The sequence below is a fragment of the Eurosta solidaginis genome, chromosome 2 (genome assembly GCF_040869045.1).
Source record: "Eurosta solidaginis isolate ZX-2024a chromosome 2, ASM4086904v1, whole genome shotgun sequence".
NCBI lineage: Eukaryota > Metazoa > Arthropoda > Insecta > Diptera > Tephritidae > Eurosta > Eurosta solidaginis.
The window spans coordinates 226,353,665-226,381,375 of record NC_090320.1 but is presented as its reverse complement, the minus strand read 5'-3'; the positions used below and the strand labels follow the sequence as shown (position 1 = coordinate 226,381,375).

The window sequence follows — 27,711 nt, the reverse complement described above, 5'->3', positions numbered from 1 at the left end:
TCATGAAAATTTTTGAAAATAGAAAATTGAATATTGAAAACTAAAATATTAATAAAACATTTTAAAATTACAAAGTTCAAAGTAACTTAAATACAAAGTTAAATAAAAATAATAAGAACCCTACATTACTCCCCCTTCAAGAAAATTTAACATTAAACAAATTGAACGTAACTCTCTTTTTATGTAAATTCTTGGTGTTGTTTGTGTCTGTTGTCTCAATTATTGCAGGTTTTAATCTATCAATAGGAATAGTTTTAATATTATTATCTATTTCAAGTTTAAAACATTTTTGGTCTTTTTCCACAATTTTGTAAGGTCCTTCATATGGTTGTTGTAATGAGTGTTTATTAATGACTCGAACGAATGCAAATTTACAAGTTTGAAGATCTTTTGGAACATAAATTCCAGTATCAGCATCTTTATGATGACTTAAATTTGATCTAACATTTCGAAAATGTTCACGTAAATTACTTAAAACTTCAGTTGATGAGAAATTTTTAGCTGATGGCACAACAAGTTCCCCTGGCAAACGTAAATTCTGACCGAAAACCATTTCCGCTGGTGTAGCCGAAATATCTTCTTTGTAAATAAATCGCAAACCAAGTAATATGACAGGTAACTCGTCATACCAATTATTTGTGTCCTCTCTAGCTATTATAGTAGTCTTTAATTGTCTATGAAACCTTTCAACCATACCATGACCACATGCAACCTTCTTGGCCATTCCGCCCTCCCATCCCCTAGATCCATGAGGAGTTCGGGGTCGCCAGAGCCCCCGCTGTTAATGAAACAGGATTCGCAACGGATACGTGATGTTGACAATTGGGTTTGGAGAAGCTATATGTTGCGCTGGCAACCTGAAAGGGTTGCGCTAGACAACCCCTTGAATCTGGTATTTTAGTCGCCTCTTACGACAGGCATACCTACCGCGGGTATATTCTGATCCCCTAACCTTCTGGGGGTTAGTCATAGTCTTATTGAACTTTGATATTCAAATTTTAACATAACCACTGCAAAAATTTGTATGAGGGACATAGTACAACAGATAGACTTTCGATATAATCCTTATGTAAGTCCGATAATGTGCGCTCCATCTTTATATTTTTGTTCTTCATACAAATTTTTAGTGATCATATTAAGATTGGTATAACAAAGTTCAACAAGATTATGTCTTTCTTCTGGTCAATTTATATGAAGGACATAATAATCGTTTATCATCCTACTAACAGGAAAACAGCAGTAAATAGTTACTTAAAAATTTATCGCTTCATTCCAGCACTCTAAATGGACTTTTTAGTACCTCTAAATGTCTGGACGTCTAGATATCTAATATTGCAACCTAATAAAGCTCAAAGTTTCCTCCAAAGTTTCAGTTTTCTGTGTTATCGGAAAGTTCCTTAAAACTCGAAAGCCAATTGTCCAAGTTCAGACGTAATTTTTAACTTTCACGGTCCCTGGACCATATAGAAAAAACGCTTTCCCTGTTGTTGCATTTGCACGGAGTTTTGAAGTATCTTCATAGTTTCGAGAATCTAGCTCTACGGTAAGTTATTCAAATAGCGATCGCACGATTCCACATGTTGTAAATGGGCGTCCTAAATATCTCTAAATGTCACGATCTCTATCGCATCTAGAAAACTTTTGTTGTATCTTAAATTTTACAATGTAATATAGCCCGAAGCTATTTTCAAAGCTTCAGGTCGCTGGGTTATCGAGTAGTTCTTTAAAACTCGAAAGCAAAATATCCAAGTTCGGGCATTTTTTAGAATTTGCACGGTCCCTGGACCAACTAGCAAATTTAACACACCCCTCATGTTAAATTGTCATCGAGTTTCGCTGTGTGTTGCAAGTTTTGAAGCTTTCCGGAAATTTACTCAAAAATGGATTGCAAAATTCTCGAATTTTGTATGGAAATTGGCGAAAAAAGATCGAACGAAATTAATATACAGAAAGTAATAAAAAATGGTGACGTAGATATTCAAAATGTAACGAAAATCTACCAATTTATACAGAATCTGTCACTACTTTTTCAAATCCACCGCTTTTCAAAATTTCCAAGTCCGAACACTGATAAATAAAATAAATAAATATAAGGCACGATAACCTCCAAAGAGATTTTAGGAAGATCTTCCCTTCCAATTTGCGTCGTGCTCCCTTCAATTTTTCCTACATATTTACGGGACGGGACCTACCATGGCGGAACCATACAAGGTGGCAGCATGGTCCCATGCCTACAAACATAAATAGCAGTTCCATGTACTTTGTTTTTTAAAATGGACTAATGTCAAAGTCGTACTGCGCCGGAAGTTGATGTATGAAATCATATGAAAAAAATTACAAATAAGCGGTCACCGTGCTGCCACCTTGTATAGTTTCGCCATCGGACATACATGTTTTGTGCCGACTCCGAACGGCATCTACAAGGCAGATAAGTTTTCACTGAGAAGCTTTCCATGGCAGAACTACACTCGGAGTGCTTTCCAAACACTGCCGAGGGCAGCCCCGCTTAGAAAAATTTTCTTCTAATTGAAAAAACTTGTTTCTAAAATTTTGACGTTTTATATCTTTTACACGCAACTGTGATGGCCTATTTAATACCACAAGTAATTCGAATATATACTACATATAATACGTACTTAAACACACCTTAAAAACCATTAAATCAATGAGACAACCCCAAATTAATTTAAACTCATCAAATAGTGGTAAAAACAAACAGAGTCAACAACACTGACGACGTGGACTTACCTCAACAAGCAGAAGTGCCACAACAGTTGGGATTGCGCCGCTTTAGCTCTTTTACCGCTGTTTGTTTTCTGTTGTTAATTTCGTTATTTTTTGTTGTCTGTCCATGACTGTGCTGGAAGGCAACAACAACAGGGCACAGCTCCAACTCAAGTTCTACACATGGCGCAACGATACAAGGTGGCAGCATGGGACAGCTGATCATACCCTTTTTTTATTTGATTTGATACATCAACTTTCGGCGCAGTACGATTTTGACATTTGTCCATCGAATTTACAATAACAAAATACATTGAATTTTTATTTATGTTTGTAGGTATGTCACCATGCTGCCACCTTGTATCGTTCCGTCATGGTTCTACATAATACCAATTTAATATCTACCATTCATACAAACAGATTTCCAGTGTGTGACTTCAGTAATGTTTTACATTTCGCAGGCAACGGTTCGGAATTGAACGAAAAACGAGTTGAAAATACGTCAAAAAGTAGTAAAAGCAGTGATCTCGACGCAGTGCAATCGATTAATGTTGTTGCTGTTGCTAATACAAGTAGGAATTGTGATGTTATAGAAAAGCCACAAATTCATGCAAATCAACAGCAACAAAGCAATGAAGAAGAATTGCAAAAATCTTTTCTAGAGCAATGTGTTGATAGTGAAAAGTTTGCAAAATCGAAAATATTTGAAACATGTGCAAAGAATATAAAAAATTTCGATGTACGAAAATTGGTTGTACAAACAGAATCGTGGAAAACGGCAAATGCCATAAAACATGTTGAAGTTCAATATCGAGCGCAAACGAAAAAAGAAAAGGAAAGAAAGCGCCGAAATACATTGGAAACATTGTATAGTGAAATTGCACCAAACAAAGAAGTAGCCACAGGTGGGCAGAAAATTCATAAAGTTGATCGTAGTGAAACATTTTTATTTTTACTCGCAATTCATAAGCCTCGATTTGCCATATATATTAGGATGGGTCGATTTGTATAGACGAAAGTTAACCGATATCGCGCCATCGATTTTTCGATAGGATTTGGGCTCAGGAAATAAAAGTTCCACTACGCATAGCCAAAAAAAATAACTTTCGAGTCAGCGAAATTTAATTTTTTTGATTTTTAAGGTTTTTTTTCATGACCTACTAAAAAATTTTCATATGTATACCCTGTCCGACCCAAAAATGTCTGCTAAAAACGTTGGCGATAACAGTTTTTTGAATTTTTATTTTTTTTTTTTAATATTTTCGACAACGTTTTACATCAACGTACATACAACATATACATGAAAATTTTACAATCAAATGAAATTTTTTTTAGTAGGTTATGAAAAAAAACTTAAAAATCTAAGTCGAAAAAAAGTAAAAAAAATAAAATATCGCAGGCTCGAATTTTTTTGGGTATGCGTAGTGGAACTTTTTTTCCTGAGCTCAAATCCTATCGAAAAATCGATGGCGCGTTATCGGTTAATAAATCGACCCAGTCTAATATACATATATACCTGCATTTGTGTGAATGTAGATCAGATTTTGGTAGTATTTTTAAGAAAAATGCTTTTAGTTTTTACAAATTGTAGCAGTGTAGTACATGCATTCATGTTCAAAACGTAGTGGAATACATTTTTAAATGTATGTATTAGTACGTATTAGGGTGGGTCTAAAAATACAATCAAAATAAAATGCATGCCCAACTACCCATAGATGTTGCACCTAACCAAATATGCGCCAATTTTTGAAAAAGCAATATTATTTTTTGCAGCAAATGCAGCGAAAATTAAATTTTGAATTTTTTCGTGGTTTTCTATTTTTCGTAAAATATTGAAAATAATTTATTTTTTATTGTCATTTATTACATTGACAATAAAATTCGAAGCAACAAGCAAAACCGACTGGATTTTTAAGGCATTCAATAAAGCAATAATGAGATAATTAAGAATTTGTATTTTGTATGGAAGATTGAGTTTAATTAGGGCTTTAATGTAGAAAACTTGACTAATTATTTCATTAAGCCTCTGTGTGAAATTGGCATTATATCATTATTGTCGACAGCGAATTATTAGCTTTGAGCTATCGGTTTGTTATTAGCTTGTTATCGCCGAGTCATCGGCTCCTTATTGTTTTCTAATCGGTTTGTTAGCCGGGTTACAGATGTGTCATAGATTTTATAGTGAAGTTTTATCGTTATATATACATATGTGTGTTCCATAACAGAGCGATAAGTATTCGATAACAAATTAGTAACTCTCCAAATAAAAATATATAACTTCTCAATATCAAATCGATAGATTTAAGATAACAAATCGATTTTCGTTAACTTTTCGATAACACGCTTATTACTGTGACAAAATATCGATTACTTTTTAATAAATAATCGAACATTTTTCGATATAAAACTGTTAAATAGCACGGCAATGACTCTTATAACAAACTTCACTACGTTTTCGATTAATAATATATAACTTTTCGATAGTAAATCGTTAATTTTCGATGAAAATCCGATAACTCGTCTTTAAGAAATCAGTAACATACTTAATTACCTTTTCTATCGATGACAAATTTATAACATTTCGATAACATGAGACAAACCGATAACTTATCAATAACAAATCGTTAGCACTTCTCTAATAAGTTGATAACACGTCATCCGGTTTCGGTTTGGTTTCCTATTTTTTCTTCCTCTTCCCTCCTTTAAGCTAACATTCTAGTTTCTCCCAGACCGTTGTTGTTTACACCTCGAAAATTAAGGAGGAATTTAAAAAAGTAAAAAAAAAGCCTATTTGCGTAAATCTCCGTAGCCAACATAACATTTTCAACCTTTGACCTTGAATAACTTTGTGATGATAAGAATAATGAAAAAACCTCATTGGAATCTTTCTTAGACCGTTCCATTTTGTCAAAATACTCTTATATTGGGCAAGAAATGGGCTAAGCAATGTTTATGTGAAAATATACGTTTAATTTCATGTAAGTCTGAAGCGAAAATGAATAATTGTAGCATATCCTTTTTATTAATATTAAAAGCCCATACTTGGTGAACATATGCTAAACGTGCATAGGAAGAATGTTTTGTTTGGCCTCTTTAACGACAACAAACCTTGCTTTTTGATCCACCCTAATATGTACGTATTTACGTATGTATATTACGTACGTATATTACCCTAGATATATGCAAGTCATCAATACCGGCTTCCATTCAGCTTCCACGATCACGTCTATAAATATTAACAAAAATTTTAAAATTTTTTCCACAAGCTATAAAAAAAAATTTTCATCGGTTAATAAAAATGTTTATTTTTTTTTTTTTTCGCGGAAAAGCGAAAATGAAATTGCACGCTATGGATTTGAAATCGATTGGTTACTTATTACGAAACCTGAAGCAAGCCTATACCTTTTATACTTCAAATTCCAAATTTGTGCTTTTCTTAAATATAAATACCTTTGTTGTATACCCTGGGCCGGTCATATTATAAAATGTGCGGTGCTTCAATAAATAATAACAAAATTTTTATTTTCTGTAAAATATCTAAATTAATGATGCAAAAATGCTTCTGAAATGTCCTCCTCGTTGGCCTTTAAAGTAACAAAAACGTTAAAGTGTTAGTTTTTTAGTTTTGAAATATTCGTTGATGCAGTTGCTAATACTTTTTTTCCTAAAATTGCATTATTTTCTCGCCAATACTTGCTTTGAGTTTTTATTATATAGAATAAAAAATATTTTTCTAAAAACGCAGAAAATCCCTTCCTGAATCTAGAAAAATATTTTTTCTAAAATTTAAGATAGCTCTTTTCCTTGGCCATGGAATAATTTTCATATTGATAGGGAATATTTTATTTAAAAAAATATTCAAAAAATAATAATTTAATTAATCACGTATAGAAAATCAGTTTTACTCAAACGAGATATATGAAACTCTCAAACTATTCGTAAAAATTATAATACATTACGGATCTAATAAGCATTCGAAGCCACTATTGCAGGCATTTCCTTAATACGATTCACATTTCATTGCTATTGCGATTAGGAAAATACAATTTGATCACGAATCGTATAACACGATACGAGCCTTGTATTCTGAAGCTAACTTCGTGGGCAAAATGTATTAAAATTGAAACAACCAAACAAATATTTGTACCGAACAATCGAGTAGGAAATAGTTGTCATGGGGGTCGAATATTTGGCTGTTTCCATTTTTCTCGAGATCTGGGTCAGCAAAGGCAGTATCATATTCGTATCCACGTTGCCACTGGATTCAATGTTTCGTTCTTCTCTTCAATTTTTGTTGCTGTCTGCTTCCGAACTGAATAAAAGACGGACACTTCCACGTTTATGCACGCCAGAGATAGAGTGCTATCGGTTCGTTTCACTGAATTGTCAAATGAATATACATCCATAAATATTGTATATATGTAGTAATCTTTTTTCGCACCTCAATGTAAATGCACCGAACTTCACTCGCAACTCATTAAAATCAGGACTTCCATGCTCCGCTTATGTAGCATGCCAGTGACTTGCTTCTTTTCTTCTCCTCGTACCCCGAAATGCGACTTTTTTAATAGAAAACTAATCGGTTAGTTTGCCCAAAGTTAGTTCCTCACTGTATTTAGTTTATGGATAACCCAACCTTTTTTACGTTAGTCCACCCTTGAAAAAAAGTGATTGTCAAAACAAAAAATTCAAAATACAGCAGTTTTTACCAAAAAAAATATTTTTGCTTTTTTTCATTTTAGGAGTCTTTTAATTTACAATATTTTTTTCGCAATACATTTTTTTCCAAGGAACGTAAAAAGAGTGGGCTAGCCTTGGGCAAATGAGCCTACGCGCTCAAAAGCAATAATTTTGAATTTTTTTTTTTTGGTTTTGAGGAATTTTTAACCTGAAAATATTTGTTTACAATAATTTTCTGTCCAAGAGTGGGCTTACGAAAAAGGGTGGGCTATACTAGGCTAACCCTGGGTAAGCAAAACACATAGTTTAAAAAAAAAACGGATTTGGGGCTGCCAGCTTCACATAGGCATGAATTGGGGATTGCATAGTAGTGTGTGATACTTCATAATATTTTCTAGAGTAAGAATTTACTAACTTTTTACTGTGTCGATCCAGAAATAAGTAGATCCTACAAGCTGGTAGATCAATGCAATGTCTTTCAGGCAGAAACTGTAACCATGCAGAAGGCAGCAGAAACTCTGGAAGAAGTGTGCTCAAGCTGCAGTCACGTCAGTATATATATTGATAGTCTGGCGGCGATCAAGGCAACAATCTCACACAGTATTTCATCGAAAAGTGTCCTGGAATGCATACAAGCATTAGAGAGACTTCGCTCCTGCCAGACCATACATCTATACAGGGTTCCAGGCCATAAAGGGATAGAAGGTACGAAAATGCCGATGCTTTGGCAAAGGAGTGTACAGCTACCGATGAGTCGAGGGTAGATGTCCCAATTCGTTTGGCAGAAATCAAAAGGAGACAGGTACAGCATATGATCCAACAAGCAGGAAAGGGCAAAGCAACATTGAAAATTTAGAAAAAAAAAGCTTTTCTAAGCGGGTTCGCCCCTCGACAATGATTTGGCATACACTCCGAGCGTATTTCTGTCATGAAAAGCTTCTCAGTGAAAATTCATCTACCTTACGGATGCCGTTCGTTGTCGGTATAAAACCTGTACATCCCGTGCCACCAATTTGTAGGAAAAATCTAAAAGGAGCATCGCGCAAATTGGGAGAAAATTTCGGCTTAATACCTCTTCGGAGGTTATCATGCCTTGCATTTATTTATTTTCCATGGTAACTCAATTGCAGACCTTTGAACCGATAAAAATCAAGATGGGAATCAAATATTGGCTCTATATGGCGTATTAGCTGTTCTCAACCAGAAAATGGTATTATTAAGTATTTATATCGCTTTAGAGTAGCAATAAACTTGTCTCAATGCCGCTTATTTCATTCTGGTCATTATACTGTTATGCCATGTTGCACGCAACCTCACCCACAGTTCAGCGACTCGGTGCTACAAATTCCAGTTCCAAGCGAGTAGCCACTAAAAGTCAGTCTACCACAACCCGTATTTGAATTAAATATATGCATACATACAGACATGCATATGGTAGTTATATAAGTTTCAAATTTCTGAAGTAATGCGCGACCTGTCGCTCGTTACTATCCCATATTTTACAGTATTTTGCGTAATAACAAGCACGAGTTTATATTCTAATATTGTAAATGACCTTTACTTGCTTACTTGCGACCTTAACACATTTCCGCAAATTTACTTACTGAATTTTCCATCCCTTCATTTTTTGTGCCCTATTTTGCTCTTCTGTTCTACCATTTAATGGAATGTTTGTTTAATTCGTTTTCATGGTTTTCTTGTTCCCCTGGATTTTTCAGTTTCGTTCAGCTTTGTCTTTTGTCGTCTGACTTGTCCCCGGTTTTGCTGTGGTTGTCTCTAAAAGCCAATAATGAATTATTTAAGTATAGAACGTGAAGCAAAAAACGCGAAGTCAAACCGTGAATGCCAAAAACGATTATTTCAAAATGCCATCGAATTAAAGATGTCGTCATAAGTAGCACTTTTTAATTACATATTCACAAGCATATGGGCTGGATTTATAGTGGTTGTGTAAATGTTCGAGAAATTTATATAATGTTTGTACACCGCACAGTGGTTAAAATTGTACTGACATGCGAACATATTATTAACACCTGTTATCTTTAGAAGCACAATAACTGGCCCTTAATTTTTAAAATCAATTTATTTTTATACTCAGCTGAGCAGAGCTCGCAGAGTATATTAACTGTGTTCGCATTACGGTAATCAGTAACGGTATAAACTAATCGAGATAGATATAGACTTCTATATATCAAAATGATCTGGGTGAAAAAAGAAATTCATTTAGTCATGTCCGTCCGTCCGTCCGTCTGTCCACCCTTCTGTAAACACGATAACTTGAGTAAATTTTGAGGTATCTTGATGAAATTTGCTATGTAGGTTCCTAGGCGCTCATCTCAGATCACTATTTAAAATGAACGAAATCGGACTACAACCACGCCCACTTTTTCGATATCGAAAATTTCGAAAAACCGAAAAAGTGCGATAATTCATTAACAAAGACGGATAAAGCGATGAAACTTGGTAAGTGCGTTGATCTTATGACGCAAAATAGAAAATTAGAAAAATTTTGGACAATGGGCGTGGCACCGCCCACTTTTAAAAGAAGGTAATTTAAAAGTTTGCAAGCTGTAATTTGACATTCGTTGAAGATATCATGATGAAATTTGGTAGGCGCATTACACCTATTACTATATGTGTGCTAAATAAAAATTAGCGAAATCGGATGACGAGCACGCCCACTTTTAAAAAAAAAATTTTTTAAAGTCAAATTTTAACAAAAAATTTTATATCTTTACAGTATAAAAGTAAATTATGCCAACATTCGACTCCAGTAATGATATGGTGCAACAAAATACAAAGATAAAAGAAAATTTCAAAATGGGCGTACTCCGTCCTTTTTCATTTAATTCGTCTAGAATACTTTTGATGCCATAAGTCGAACAAAAATTCCATGTGAAATTTGGTAGGGACATAGATTCTATGACGATAACTGTTTTCTCTGAAAATGGGCGAAATCGGTTGAAGCCACGCCCAGTTTTTATACACAGTCGACCGTATGTCCTTCCGCTCGGCCGTTAACACGATAACTTGAGCAAAAATCAATATATCTTAACTAAACTTAGTTCACGTACTTGTCTGAAGTCACTTTATTCTGGTATAAAATATGGCCGAAATCCGACTATGACCACGCCCACTTTTCCGATATCGAAAATTACGAAAAATGAAAAAATGCCATAATTCTGTACCAAATATGAAAAACGAGATGAAACTTGGTAATTGGATTGGTTTTTTGACGCAAAATATAACTTTAGAAAAAACTTTGTAAAATGGGTATGACACCTACCATATTAAGTAGAAGAAAATGAAAAAGTTCTGCAGGGCGAAATCAAAAGCCCTTGGAATCTTGGCAGGAATACTGTTCGTGGTATTACATATATAAACAAATTAGCGGTACCCGACAGAAGATGTTCTGGGTCACCCTGGTCCACATTTTGGTCGATATCTCGAAAACGCCTTCACATATACAACTAAGGGCTACTCCCTTTTAAAACCCTCATTAATACTTGTAATTTGATACCCATATCGTACAAACACATTCTAGAGTCACCCCTGGTCCACCCTTATTGCGATATCTCGAAAAGGCGTCCACCTATAGAACTAAGGCCCACTACGTTTTAAATAATCATTAACACCTTTCATTTGATACACATGTCATATAAACACATTCCAGGGTTACCCTAGGTTCATTTTGCTAAATGGTGATTTTCCCTTATTTTTTCTCAAAAGCTCTCAGCTGAGTATGTAATGTTCAGTTACACCCTAACTTAGCCTTCCTTACTTGTTTATTTTCGGAAAGTTGAAACAACGCGACATTTAATTGAAGGGTTTGCTAAGAACGATACAGAGCTTTATAGCTTTCCAGCCCAATTGACAACCTCACCTATCCGAGGGGTATTGCCTGTTCTAAACATGAATGTACTATACACTGTTTAGCAAGAGAGGCTTTGCCGACGCGGTAACACTCATTAAGTAACGAACTCATTAAATCTATGTGAGGTCCTCACAGAACGGCCAGTTCAACACAAGCTTTGTTGTGCTTCAACAAATCAATGTCCCTCTGTCTCTCTTCCTTCCTTTTCTACTTTTTCTTTATTTCTTTTGCATAAGTTGGCATTGTTAATGTCAGCATAATTGTAATACATCTTATCCTTCTTTTTCGATATTATTTTTCTTCCCATTCTTTGTCATCTATTAACCGATTTCCTTTTGGCCTTCGCTTTTATCATTATTATCATCAGGTCATCATGATTATTTGTCTTGTGACAATAATTCGGTTGAAGAAAGCCACATCACAAAACATTTTTCATAAACGCCTAAATATATATGGAATTTAAGCTCGAATAGGGCATTCTTCAACCGAATTCTAAGATAGAGCGATTTGAGAAGAAATACTGAGTTACGGGCGTTATTTAAAGGTTTTCTGGGATAGAGCTTTTTCAAATCTGCGAAAGAGATGTCAGGTACCTGCTGTCATCGAGCAAAGAGTCAGCGCATATGCGCATTGGCAACCACGCTACTGTTGGCAGCCATAATTTCGAAATAGTAAAAGACTTCGTTTATTTGGGAACCAGCATCAACACTAGCAACAACATCAGCACTGAAATCCAGCGAAGAATCAATATTGCCAATAAATGCTACTTTCGACTAGGTAGGCAATTGAAAAGTAAAGTCCTCTCTCGGCGAACGAAAATCATACTCTACAAGTCACTTATCGTACCCGTCCTGCTATATGGGGCAAGAGCATGGACCATGACAACAGCAGATGAAATGGCTTTGGGAGTGTTCGAGAGAAAAGTTCTTCGAAAGATTTATGGTCCTCTACGCGTCGGCGATGACGAGTACCGAAGAAGATTTAATGATGAGCTGTACGAGCTATACGCAGACATCAACATAGTCCAGCGAATTAAAACGCAGCGGTTGCGCTGGCTAGGCCATGTTATGCGAATGAAAGATGGTGCTCCGGCCAAGAAAGTGTTTCTATCGGAACCCGCCTATGGAAGCAGAGGTAGAGGGCGGCCCCCACTCCGTTGGAATTTAAACTCCCTTGGTGTGACCAATTGGCGCCGGTTGGCGGAGCGAAGGAGCGACTGGCGCGCCTTGTTGGACGGTCATAACCGTTTAGACGGTTAAGCGCCAATTAAGTAAGTAAGTAAGGAAGAGATAGGCTGATATTCCACTCAGCAGACCATAGTAGTCTGAAAATTTGTTGATACAAATTTGTTCATTAATCTATCCCAGAGTTCGATATTTTTTATTGAATGAAATAATTAAAGTAGTATTAATCATTAGCGTTTTTTTTTCTAGTGCTTAGAGTTTACCTTTTCACTTCATATTTGGAAACTACCTTCTCCTAACAAATGCTCCCAGGCAAAACCCATCCATATTTCCCCTCCCTTGCATCAACACACGAATTCGGTCTTTAGTAATTTAATAAATACTAACGATTCTCACTCTCTAACTTCTAACTTTTCTCTCTATTTCACCACTTCCGCTGCTGTGGCACAATTTCTCCACCAAAAAACAATAACGCTTTTCCACTACAGACGCACTTGGCGAAGGTGATGCCGATGATGATGAGTACAACAACATGCTCGTCTCTAATCGTCACATTACACCGCAACAGCCAAAACAACAACAAAACTACGATATTGTACTACTCAAGGAATTGTCAACAAGTTCTGATTCACTCTTTACAGACCCCATAACACCACCTAACATCGGTGAGCAACAATTGCGTTCGGATGGTGTGAATGAAGTGGATCGCTTTTCTCGTACATTTAGTCGTTTGACAGCGCCGCGTGGTCTCAATGATCTACCAACACTAATTAAAGAGCGGCCTATTAGTGAAATAAGCGTAACATCAGCAGATACTTCGGGTATACTCTCACCAACCACAGCACGTGCCGTGCACGAACTACAACGAAGACATCGAGCCGATAAAGTAGCACATTTATCCATTTCACAAACAACTTTCTTAGAATTGCTCCCGGATACGACTCCGGAACTTGAATCGGATAGTCCAGATGAACAAATGGCTTTACAGTTGGGCAAGAAATTGGCGCAAGTGCTCAGTAGTAGCGGTAGCAGTGTTAGTGGATCAACAGTGACACCGCAAGATGGTACTACAAGTGGTACGGCTGCAGGTGCGGACATCTTTAGTAATATAGCAAAGACAAAGAAAATTGAATTGCATAACTTATCGTCACGAATGGGAACATCAACGACGGCAAGTGGGACGACGGTATCAGATGAAAAAAGAGGTAGGTGCAAATTTTTATAATACAACCAATTATAACAAAGTAATTATGTTTTATTTTAAAATGATTGCCATAAGACACATTATCTTTAGGGTGTTGCTAAAACAATGAATGGTAAAGGGATATAGGTATTAGAAGTGTAGGTTACACATTAAAAATGAGAAGATGTTCGGTGTCATTTGGGGATATCTGTTCCTTCCACGTTGTAAACACAGTTGCCGTAGATTTTGTCTTGGTCTCCAGTGGAGACCCTTAACGCTTGTCGCACATAGATCAAACTGTACTTTTGATTTCATGAGCTCATATTCACAATCCTCATTGCACCCGATAATTTTGATTAACAGGTAACATCTCAAAACCAGTCAAACTTACGGCATAATCAGATGACGTTTCAGTCATCCTAATTGGGAAATCCCTTACAACAATCAGCTATTTGATGGATCAGGCACTTCGAGATGCACATGCCTGGGCATCAGGAGTCGGGTTAGCCGCCAACGCAGAAAAAACCAATTTAGTATTATTTACTAGGAAATATAAGGCCCCTAATTGGATTAAGCCTAAGTTTGGAGGGGTAACCATGCAAGAAAAATATAGCACAAAATATCTAGGAGTAACCCTAGAAGAAAGCCTCCGCGGCACTATATTGAAAGAGGATGCTAGGACGCACAAACCCATACATTACTATGTGGTCGATGTTAGATGGACAGCCACACAAAAAAGTATGTATACCAAATGAGTATCAATGACTAGCTTAATTGCAATCCTAAAAACAACCCCGACAGCAGCATTGCATGCCATTCTACATACCGCGCCTGAAGATTTAGTGGCCATAGCAGTATACCCCCATCATATATGGTCGCGGGACTGAGCTTCGAAAGAGAGGAGCCACAATAGAGCTGGAGGGCTGGTTTCGGGGTGCTGAAATCGCAGAACATACCATACACATGTATACCGATGGTTCCAAATGAATGGAAGGCGTCGGTTCAGCTGTTTACTATGTTGATATAGAAATAAGTAGATCCTGCAGGCTGCCAGATAACTGCAGCGTCTTTTATGCAGAAATTATGGCCGTGAAGAAAGCAGCAGAAATTCTAGTCAATATATATATTGATAGTTAGGCGGCACTTAAGGTAATAATCTCACACAGTATCAAGAAGTGTTCTGGAATGCAAAGTAGCGTTGGAAAAAGTTCGCTCAGGCCGAACTATGCATCTATAGTGGGTTCCCGGTCATAAAAAGATAGAAGGTAACGAATAGGTCGATTAGTTGGCAAAGAAGGGTGCAACACTCGCTGAATCGAGGATAGATGTCGAAATGCGTTTGGGAGAAAATAAAAGTTCTTGCACCTGATTGGAGCTTTTCGGTCTCTTTATCTCAATAAAATCTACTTTTTTATTTCAATCAACGCGTTTCGACGCATATTCGCATCTTCATAAGGATTCTAATTTATTTTTTAGAAAATACGAAAAACAAAGTTATTAAATACAGGCAAATTAATATGTTACATATAAAACTGATTTTACATTTCACTAAACTTACATTATTGACAACATTAAATTCGTCTAGTTGTTGAGCACATATAAACATATATACACATAACATTAACAAACAGATACATTTTGTAAAAAAAAAATTAAAAAAAATTTTTTGGAAGTATAGTGAAATGTAAAATCAGTTTTATATGTAACATATTAATTTGCCTGTATTTAATAACGTTGTTTTTCGTATTTTCTAAAAAATAAATTAGAATCCTGATGAAGATGCGAATATGCGTCGAAACGCGTTGATTGAAATAAAAAAGTAGATTTTATTGAGATAAACCGGCCGAAAAGCTCCAAATAAAACAACAAGAAGTTTATCTAAAATACTTGGCCCTACAAAATTATTTAAATAAAGTTTATATTCAGCTGTCGCATGCTGCCACTTTGTATCGTTCCGCCATGGGTAAAGCGAAGAAAACCAACTTTTAAATTTCACCACAGACATTGGTGAGTTTTTTGGTGATGACAGCGTTACCACTTTGGCAAGAATCGCGAATAGAAGAACTGGTAACGATTTTCGGTTACATAATGTTCTGGGTGCTAATTTACCGGTAACGCTCAGAACCGGGCCGTGAGTGGGCATTTTCGTAAGGAATTCGGTTCAATCTTTTCAAATAAAGCATACCTTTAGGCGCCCGTTATTTTAACCTTGGGATATAAAACCCACATGGACTGCCGGAAGCATAAATTTCTCAAAAATTGTATTTCTACGTACATAAAACTGACCTCGTTATTTAAAAATTTAATTAATTTAACAAATTAAAGCCGTGTTTTACCAAGCTAGCATAAATTAAAGATAAAGGTGTGTTCAATTAAACCTTTGCACTGTGGCTACTTAGCCTAAATTTTACTTCTTCTCTTACTTGAAACGCACAAAGTCCGGATTAAACTCGAATTAGCTCACACAGTTCACAATGTGGACAACGTATAGGATAATTTGGTTGAATCTCGTTGGAAACACCAGTAGTCGCAGAAAGGGATCGATCTAGTACCATTTCGATAGTTTTTTTTTTTTTCAATCTACCGTCTTGAGCCCATATAGGTTGCTATGCCTAGGGTTGCTCGCAGCAAATCTCTTAAACTGCCTTCTGCATACTTCGACCGTCTCATGGCCTATGCCAAGCGCTCACTCTCCTGGTCTATTGGGTTGACTACTGCTTCTAAGCGTTAGACGAATTTTAATGGTGCACTGTACTTTTGGAGGGCTCTCTTACTCCCTCCTGATCCTTACCTTTCTCCAATATTATTCTCTGATTAGATACACCTGCCATTACATCATAGAGCTCCTTCGATTTTCGCTAATTTTGATCTCCGAGTCAGCTTATGCAGCTAGAAGCGCTTATGTCTTCTCGCGGTTGTCTCTCCTTTCTATCTTTCTCTCCACCTTTTTATCAAGAGAATATATGGGAAAGTTGAAAGAAAGATACAGCCCGGTATACCCTCTGCCTAGAAATTGTCCAATAGACACAGTCCTGGGTCACCAAACTTCCACCGCAGTGGGCAGAACGTCGTAGATGGAATGCCCTAAAGCTCGCACATGCATAGTGGGGAGCTATGGAGCTCGACTAAGCCATAACATCATCGAGAAAGCCCAGCCTAGTGAAAGCTTTAAGTAAATTAGTAATAACAGTCAACAGCAGGTGATGTATCTATATGATGTCTACAGATGTAGACTAACGGCTGAGCGGTGGCGCTTTTTATACCTTTCATGAAAATGAAATGGTATATTAATTTCGTCACGAAACCGAAAATTGTAAGTCCTTAAAGGAAAATAGATAGACCCACCATTAAGTATACCGAAATAATCAGGTTGAAGAGCTGAGTTGTTTTAGCCATGTCCGTCTGTCCGTCTGTCCGTCTGTCTGTTTGTATGCAAACTAGTCCCTCAATTTTTGAGATATCTTGATAAAATTTGGTGAGCAGGTGTATTTGGGTGTCCGATTAGACATTTGTCGGAACCGACCGGATCGGACCACTATAGCATATATCCTCCATACAACCGATTTTTCAGGAAAAGAGGATTTTTGTAATATCTTACCCAATTTAACAGATTGAAGCTTCAAACTTCACCATATACTTTCGTACATTGAACATATTGTTGCCTGAAAAAATTTGTGAGATCGGTCGTATATATAGTATATATCCCCCACAACCGATTGTTCAGATAAGGAACTTTTCGTAATTACTGCCCTATTTTAAGAGCTAGAGGCTTCAAATTTCAGCGAATGCTTACGTATATAGCATATATTGTTGTCTGAAAAAATCATAAAGATCGGTGGTATATATAGTATATATATGGTGGTATGTATAGTATATATATATAGTATATATATATATATTTTCGCAAATTTTAGCCCCATTTTAACAGCTAGAAGCTTCAAATTTCACCGAATATTTACTTATATAGCATATATTGTTGTCTGAAAAAATCATAGAGATCGGTTGTATATATAGTATATATCTCATACAACCGATTGTTCAGATAAGAAACTTTTCGCAATTTCTACCCCATTTTAACAGCTATAAGCTTCAAATTTCACCGATTGCTTACGTATATAGCATATATTGTTGTCTGAAAAAATCATAGAGATCGGTTGTATATATAGTATATATCTCATACAACCGATTGTTCAGATAAGAAACTTTTCGCAATTTCTACCCCATTTTAACAGCTATAAGCTTCAAATTTCACTGATTGCTTACGTATATAGCATATATTGTTGTCTGAAAAAATCATAGAGATCGGTTCTATATATAGTATATATCTCATACAACCGATTGTTCAGATAAGAAACTTTTCGCAATTTCTACCCCATTTTAACAGCTAGAAGCTTCAAATTTCACCAACTGCTTACGTGTATAGCATATATTGATGTCTGAAAAAATCATTGAGATCGGTGATATACATAGTATATATCTCATACAACCGATTGTTCAGATAAGAAAATTTGCGCAATTTCTGCCCCGTTTTAACAGTTAGAAGCTTCAAATTTCACAAAATGCTTTCGTATATAGCATATATTGTTGTCTGAAAAAATCATAGAGATCGGTGGTATATATATTATATACTTCATATAAACTGTCATATTGACCCCTTTTTTACGGCTAGAAGCTTCAAGATTCATCAAATTTCATCAAATAGTTACGTTTACGTCATATATTTTTGAAATACGTGATTCGTAGCCATAGTTTTTACATGCAGACCACAAAAAACGTGAAGCTTTGCATCCTCACACAGATTACCTACTTATTTTTTATTTTATATTTATCTTAAAAATCGTTTAGATATGTTCAAATTTCACCAAATGCTTACGTGTATAGCATATATTGTTGTCTGAGAAAATCATAGATACCGGTGGTATATATAGTATATATCCCATACAACCGATTGTTCAGATAAGAAACTTTGCGCAATTTCTTCCCCATTTTAACAGTTATAAGCTTCAAATTTCACCGATTGCTTACGTATATAGTATGTATTGTTGTGTCAAAAAATCATAGAGATCGGTGATATATATAATATATATATGATGGTATATATAGTATATATATATAGTATATATATATTTTTTTTACGATTTCGGCCCCATTTTAACAGCTAGAAGCTTCAAATTTCACCAACTGTTTACGTGTATAGCATATATTGATGTCTGAAAAAATCATTGAGATCAGTGGAACACATAGTATATATCTCATACAACCGATTGTTCAGATAAGAAACTTTGCGCAATTTCTGCCCCGTTTTAACAGTTAGAAGCTTCAAATTTCACAAAATGCTTACGTATATAGCATATATTGTTGTCTGAAAAAATCATAGAGATCGGTCGTATATATATTATATACTTCATATAAACTGTCATATTGACCCCTTTTTTACGGCTAGGATCTTCAAAATTCATCAAATTTCATCAAATAGTTACGTTTTCGTCATATATTTTTGAAATACGTGATTCGTAGTCATAGTTTTTACACGCAGACCACAAAAAACCTGAAACTTTGCATCCTCACACAAAGTACCTACCTGTTTTTATACCTTTCATGAAAATGAAATGGTATATTAATTTCGTCACGAAACCGAAAATTGTAAGTCCTTAACCTTCAAGCGGGCGCGCCATCTTTTTTAACAAAAGCGGTCGCGCGTAGTCTTTTCGACGCCTCAATTAAAATGCGAGATTTAAAGTGGTTTAAGTTGTGGAATTAAATTTTTTCTTAGTTTTAGGTATTATGTAATCATAAAATAATATTTTACAGGAAAATTATTTTTTTGTTTTGTAATTTTAAATGAGGGAAAACCATAAAAAGTAATATAATTCCTTCAATGCAAAGTAAATTCATTAACCTTAACAAAAAACCAAACCTATTTTTTTCAAAATTTGGGGAAAACATAAAAATTCATATAATACATTGAATAGGATGTAAATACATTAATATCTTATAGAAAGTTATAATAGTTCAATAGTCAGATTCATCAGATTCATCGGTCACAAAACACCCATTGCAAATAAATACCGTATGGTCTCGACAAATATTTCTTTAGCAGATTTTGCAGATCTGCCTTCTTTTTTTTGCTGGACATATTTTGCAGCTTCCTCTACTGGCTTCGGATGTACTTGCGTCACTATTGGGCTCATCATCTAATTTCAAAAAACCTCTTATATTTCTTTTCAAATTCCTTGGTTTTTATCAGCTCTTCTTTTCATGTGTTCTTTCGTCATTTCTATTCCCAATTCGCGTACGTCTTTTTTCGATAACTACACCATTTTCTCTCAAAATTACCATTGAGTTTATTCCAGCAATATCTAGCAAGCGAAAAAGAGTGTCAATGGCAACCTATTGCACTTCCTTGATACGGAATACAATTTTACCTTTTATCTACTTCATCAACTTCACCTTTTGTTTTGTTGTAAAAAGTTATAATAGCTGGTTTTAGCTTCTCGTTAGAGTTGGTGTCAATTTCAGCTGTACGATGAAGTGATGAAATCAGAACAACAGATCGGTTCTTTTTAGGTACATACGATACCAGGGTAGAGATATTTGAAAACCCAAATTGACCAGAAAACTCTGGCTTTACCTTCGCAATGAAACACGGGGGAATTTCTTTTTTATTTTTACGCAGTGCCAACAACAGACATTTTATCATTTGTGGCTAAATCTTTTACCAAAGGAATGCTGGTGAACCAGTTATCAATGGTCAAATTTCGTCCGGTTCCAGAAATTGGTGAAACTAACTTTTTACAACATCACTTCCTGAATTACTGATTTGAAACAGTCCTTCTGTCAGTTTGTCAGGTTTTGATTTGTTGTATTGTCTAAAAGAACATTTTCCGCGGAATCCGCACATCATTTCATCTACTACAACATTCTCACTAACAGAATAAGGAGAAAGGCAGTTTTCTGTGAAAATATTAGCACTTCTCGTACGGGCGCAGCTTTGTCTTGGGCTCTGCGAAAACTTCTTGTGGATGCATCATCAAACCGGAGAGAGTTAAGAAGAAATTTCATCCTTTTCAGAGGCCTAGCATTTAGAAATATGGCAATACCAGTAGCATCAGCATACATATCCTCCAAGTTTCCATGAGACATTCGTAAGGTTCCAGCAATATACAATAATCCGAACAGTGCCCGAATCTCAACAGAATCGGTAGTTTCGCAATCTCGAGCTCTGGAATATGCGCTTTCTTTTTTCTGTATAAATTCGTTAGTATATTTTACTACTGTCGTTATAATTTTATCGCATATGAACAAATCCCATGCTTTTATAGATGTTGTTACGCCAAAGCCTTTTCCAAGAACACCAGCCCCTTGAGTCATAATATTATGACTCTATAACTATTTGATTTTTTCCGTTTTGTAACATTATCACGTGCCGTGAAGTATGCAGCTCTATCAGCCAAAGGAATGTTTTCCTCTTCCGAGTTACTTTCTTCGTTTGTATGTTCCATTTCTTCATCAGATTCCACATCTGGACTGCATTCAGATATTTCTGATTCCTGATTACATTCCACATCAGATGAGTGGTCAGAGACTTCTGATCCTTCACAACTTAAGGTTTCATCACTTTCATCATCTTCCTCTAACAGAATTTTCATTATTTCACTTTCACTTATTCTTGTTTTAGCCATTTTTACCAATAATTGCAACACTTTATTATATCAGGAAATGTGCACAGAGAGTCGCGCGTAAACTAAAAGACGTCAGGCGCGCGTAGTCTTTTCGACGACGAGAGGCAACTGAAGTAAATGCTTGCTATAAACAGTCGACAAGCGTAAAAAAGAGAGGGAAATAGTGCATTCGATTGGAAATGAACAAACCTCAAGCTACTAGGGCTGCCAAATATCTGGGATTATATACAACAAAATTATAATACTTTATTCGCCATGGGCGGTCGAAAAGACTACGCGCGACTTCTTGAAGGTTAAAGGAAAATAGATAGACCCACTATTAAGTATACAAATAATCAGGTTGAAGAGCTGAGTTGTTTTAGCCATGTCCGTCTGTCTGTTTGTATGCAAACTAGTCCCTCAATTTTTGAGATATCTTGATAAAATTTGGTGAGCAGGTGTATTTGGGTGTCCGATTAGACATTTGTCGGAACCGACCGGATCGGACCACTATAGCATATATCCTCCATACAACCGATTTTTCAGAAAAAGAGGATTTTTGTAATATCTTACCCAATTTAACAGATTGAAGCTTCAAACTTCACCATATACTTTCGTATATTGAACATATTGTTGCCTGAAAAAATTTATGAGATCGGTCGTATATATAGTATATATCCCCCACAACCGATTGTTCAGATAAGGAACTTTTCGTAATTACTGCCCTATTTTAAGAGCTAGAGGCTTCAAATTTCAGCGAGTGCTTACGCATATAGCATATATTGTTGTCTGAAAAAATCATAAAGATCGGTGGTATATATAGTATATATATGGTGGTATATATAGTATATATATATATATTTTCGCAAATTTTAGCCCCATTTTAACAGCTAGAAGCTTCAAATTTCACCGAATATTTACTTATATAGCATATATTGTTGTCTGAAAAAATCATAGAGATCGGTTGTATATATAGTATATATCTCATACAACCGATTGTTCAGATAAGAAACTTTTCGCAATTTCTACCCCATTTTAACAGCTATAAGCTTCAAATTTCACCAACTGCTTACGTGTATAGCATATATTGATGTCTGAAAAAATCATAGAGATCGGTTGTATATATAGTATATATCTCATACAACCGATTGTTCAGATAAGAAACTTTTCGCAATTTCTACCCCATTTTAACAGCTAGAAGCTTCAAATTTCACCAACTGCTTACGTGTATAGCATATATTGATGTCTGAAAAAATCATTGAGATCGGTGATATACATAGTATATATCTCATACAACCGATTGTTCAGATAAGAAACTTTGCGCAATTTCTGCCCCGTTTTAACAGTTAGAAGCTTCAAATTTCACAAAATGCTTTCGTATATAGCATATATTGTTGTCTGAAAAAATCATAGGGATCGGTGGTATATATATTATATACTTCATATAAACTGTCATATTGACCCCTTTTTTACGGCTAGAAGCTTCAAGATTCATCAAATTTCATCAAATAGTTACGTTTACGTCATATATTTTTGAAATACGTGATTCGTAGCCTTAGTTTTTACATGCAGACCACAAAAAACGTGAAGCTTTGCATCCTCACACAGATTACCTACCTATTTTTTATTTTATATTTATCTTAAAAATCGTTTAGATATGTTCAAATTTCACCAAATGCTTACGTGTATAGCATATATTGTTGTCTGAGAAAATCATAGATACCGGTGGTATATATAGTATATATCCCATACAACCGATTGTTCAGATAAGAAACTTTGCGCAATTTCTTCCCCATTTTAACAGTTATAAGCTTCAAATTTCACCGATTGCTTACGTATATTGTATGTATTGTTGTGTCAAAAAATCATAGAGATCGGTGATATATATAATATATATATGATGGTATATATAGTATATATATATAGTATATATATATTTTTTTTACGATTTCGGCCCCATTTTAACAGCTAGAAGCTTCAAATTTCACCAACTGCTTACGTGTATAGCATATATTGATGTCTGAAAAAATCATTGAGATCGGTGGTATACATAGTATATATCTCATACAACCGATTGTTCAGATAAGAAACTTTGCGCAATTTCTGCCCCGTTTTAACAGTTAGAAGCTTCAAATTTCACAAAATGCTTACGTATATAGCATATATTGTTGTCTGAAAAAATCATAGAGATCGGTCGTATATATATTATATACTTCATATAAACTGTCATTTTGACCCCTTTTTTACGGCTAGAATCTTCAAAATTCATCAAATTTCATCAAATAGTTACGTTTTCGTCATATATTTTTGAAATACGTGATTCGTAGTCATAGTTTTTACACGCAGACCACAAAAAAACCTGATACTTTGCATCCTCACACAAAGTACCTACCTGTTTTTTATTTTATATTTATCTTAAAAATCGTTAAGGTATGTAGATCTGTTCACTATATATTTCTTATCTTATACATCCGATTATTCGGAGATTACGAACGGGATAAGATTATTGTTCAGCCCCATTCATGAAAGGTATGAAGTCTTCGGCACAGCCGAAGACAGTCCCGTTCTTACTTGTTTTCAAGTAAGTTCGGGGGGTCAGGCAAATTTTAGTTTGAATGATTTTATGCAGTAAATGGACTCGAATTTTATAATTAGCAAGCTACTCAAACCTTGGAGCTTGCTGCTTAGGATTTTTTTATTTTACTTTTTTTTATTTGCTGCAAATGCAGACTACCGGTTATTTGAACCCAAGCGGTTTAGGGGGTTTAGAAAATACCCGCGGCAGGTATGCCTCTCGTAAAATGCGACTAAAATACCAAATAGATTGAAGGGGTTGTGGAGCGCAACCCTTTCAAGAGGTTGCCAGCGCAATATATAGCTTCTCCAACCCAATTAACAACCTCACCTACCCGTGGTGAATCCTGTTTCTTTAACAGCTGATGCTCTGGCGACCCCAAGTTCCTTAGGGGTGGGAGAGCTCTTTATGGCCTAGAATACCAAATCGTTCCCGAGATGGTCGGGCTAGTACCTTAATGGTGCTTGTTAACGGAACGTACCGGATCTGCATCCAGCAAAGGACCATCAACATCGATAACACTCCCCAACGCCTTTGGGGAGTATCCTTATCGCTACAGCAACAACAACAACCACAACCAGTTACATGGAGATTAAGAAAGCAGTTAAGTACTTAATGCAGTACGAGTAAATGTGCTTATTTACGTAATTCTTCGAAAAACTTTTCTTTCTTGTTTAAAAGTTTTAAGAAACATTTTAAATGTATTTTTAACGCCTAAAATCACTCAAAAATCGCTAGATGAATTTCACTGTAACCACGAATCAATAACGTGTATTCAACTTGAATTTTTTTTCCTGCTCATAAATACAAACATACATAAAAATTTAAAAGAATCAATTACTTTAAGCGCTATAGTAGCATTTAAAGAGTTTAACAAAATAGGGGAAGCTTATCTTCCTAGCCAACATTTTTTATCTTCAATGAAGTACAAAGTCTACGAAGGAGACTCACCCATACACAAAAATGTTGCTTTACGTACGTATGTTCATCATTTTCATTTTGTTTTTCAACTCAATTTTCATTAGCAGTTCCCTCTTATATAGAAAAGAAAAACCAAATAAAATTCGCAAGCCTATCATCGAGTCATTAAAACATACATATATTCACCATACTCAAATTGTATACAAACGAGTATATGGCCGCCTTTTAGGCGCAAGCCGCTATTATTTATTTACCCATTAACCTAGTAAAACAAATGTGGCAAAAACATTTAACCCCCTCCATTCGCAACTTTTTATATTGTATTACGTACTATTCTGGCCAAACAAATATTTCACTCTATAGTGCGATGCAGAACGGGTGAGTGTATGTATGTATAATTTTAGTCTGGATGCTTTTCATATTGCAGACACATTCCAAAAATAGAATGTTGTTTCATACTGTATTTATATAAATTTATGTATATTTGCAGTAAGCCGTGTTTACGCAAATTGATGTGTTATATATTAATTACCAGCAAAATAATTGTGCGACTAGTAGCTGTAGGCAGTCATCGCAGATGCTTTCTTATCGTACTACCTCACTTCATACTTACATATCACAAAAGGTAGAAATTAAGGCGCGATTATTGAGGTTACGCTCTGGTAAGAGATTGTGCCTGTGCAGATAAGCTCTGCTTCGGGAATTATGTTCTACGCGTTCAGTTTAAAATATAGCCTTGTTTGGTTTCGAATGATTTATGGTTCATACTGAAGACTCTACGTATCGTGAAGATGTGGGCCATAAGACTTTAGAAAAATAAAATTTTTTTGGCGAGGTATATCTCTGATCATGTCAACTTGCACGCAGAAAATTTGGAAGGGGTTCTAAACCCTGCAGCAGCCATTTTTTTGAACAAATTTCGCTCATCATTCCTATCAGGCAATATCTTAAGCACCTGGCACTCACACCGTTCGGTTTCACATAACTTTCTTCCAGCATGCAGTGGTTTCTATCCTTATAAAATTACCCACTTAAAATTTTTGTCATCGTAATAAACAACAAATATCCTTAAACCTAGTGGACCCCAAGCCCGGGGCGCAACATTCCTACGCGCACTTCTGCCTGAATAGATGTTTCAATTATCAGCAAAGTACGTTGAAGTTACTTCATCGGGGTTCCCTCCCTGGTTTTCTGTTATGACCAAATGTAGCTCACAGGTTGTCTACCTCATCTTCGTCCTGGTACGAGCACACCTAATTACACTCTAATGCAAACTTTCTTCCCCTTCGCCTTACAAAACTTGACAAAGGTATTGTAGATGGGAATACGATTGCACATTCATCTCAATGGGAATGCGTTACCGACTGTCGATAACAATTCAATCTACATCTGAGCCTTATAAGATTGTGCTTATATTAGATGTAGATTATGGTGGTCCTTATGTACCAAATACAAGTTTTTTCAATTTTCACCGCTTCAAACTGTAATACTTAAGCCAAAAATATCACGTATAAGTTTGGTGCCGAATTGAAGATGGTTAAGGGATGTCGCACTGGCGCCAAAATTGAGCTTAGCCGAGGGAGACTTAATAAATTAAAATTGAATTCTATAAGGCAAGCCTTAAGACTCAGCCGCATTCCATAAAGGTGGATTGATACAAATCTAATCCTCATACCCAAGAAAGGCTTCACATATAAAGCCGAATAACCTCAAGCATATCAGCATTGTGCGCTTTCTCCTTAAATCCTTTCAGAAACTCCTGGATATACACATCTGCACAGCCATAACCTTTTCAGTTTTCAGCATGCATACTCCAAAGGCAAGTCCGTGGTAATCACCACAAAGTTGAAAGAGGTGTTGCCTTCAAAGTCTTCACTTTGGGCGTCTTTTAGATATTCACAAGTTGTAATCGAACTTCTCTCGCTTTTAGGGTTCGATCGGTCACGTATAGAATTCGTATAGCTACTTCAAACGATAAACACTATCCAATCAAGTCTAGAGGACTTTGCTTGTTGTTGTTGTTATATTAACGATAAAGACACTCCCTGAAGCTTTTGGGGAGTGTTATCGATGTTGATGGTCCTCTGCCTGATATAGATCCGGTACGTGCCGGTAACACCACACCATTAAGGTACTAGCCCGACCGACTTGGGAACGATTAATATGACCACATTAAATCTTCTGGGCCATCCCGCTCTCCACCCCCTAGTTCCATGAGGAATATGGGGTCGCCAGAGCCTCGGCTGTTAATGAAGTAGGATTCGCCACGGATAGGTGAGGTTGACAATTGGGTTGGAGAAGCCATTATTGCGCTGGCATCCCCTTGAGAAGGTTGCGCTACACAACCCCTTGTCTCCTCTTACGACAGACATACCTACCGCCGGTATATTCTAAGCCCCCTAACCCGCTGGGGGTGAGCTTGTTGGTATTCGCCACTGTGGGAGCATTGGTGCGATAGCACAATAACCTGTGATGACAGCCGTTAGCACCCTCACCACAGATTTGTTCAGTTTGAGGAGGAAGCTGGACCCTTTCCTATCCAAGCATGGCCATAAGGACCTTAAGACTTCGCAGTCAACCCTTTTGGTCCATAGCAAGTCCGTTGCCCTGATCTCATATTCCTCGATTCTTCCCAGGAGATAACTAAGCGGTGGTCGGGCAGAACTGTCCTTACATATGTCCAAATCGGAAGCTTTCCTAGCCATTTCATCTGCAAATTAGCATCCTACGATGCTCGATATGTTTCAATACACCAGGTGGTTCGAAATGCAAACTTCGGAATCACGGTTTACTCAACTTAACTCCAAAGTTTTTCCGATATACCTGCACAGTAAACTGTAATTAAGTTGTAACGCAATTGGACTGAGTACAGTACTGCCTTGAAGCGACAACAGGCATGCCAGCATTCT

The 27,711-nt window shown here is 36.1% G+C and overlaps 1 protein-coding gene across 12 annotated transcripts in view; it reads left to right on the top strand.

The window, feature by feature from the left end:
* The window catches only part of capu (cappuccino), a 219,331-nt gene that overhangs the window by 96,969 nt on the left and 94,651 nt on the right, over positions 1-27,711 (top strand). For 2 of the 12 annotated variants that reach the window (XM_067767177.1, XM_067767184.1), the window contains one exon: positions 12,951-13,667. The exons of 7 other annotated variants lie outside the window; for them this stretch is intronic. In XM_067767177.1, the coding sequence (XP_067623278.1) occupies positions 12,951-13,667 (717 nt within the window). Of the gene's footprint in view, positions 1-3,185; positions 3,630-12,950; positions 13,668-27,711 lie in introns of those variants that run through there. 3 more of the 12 variants (XM_067767181.1, XM_067767179.1, XM_067767178.1) reach the window with 3 other exon arrangements.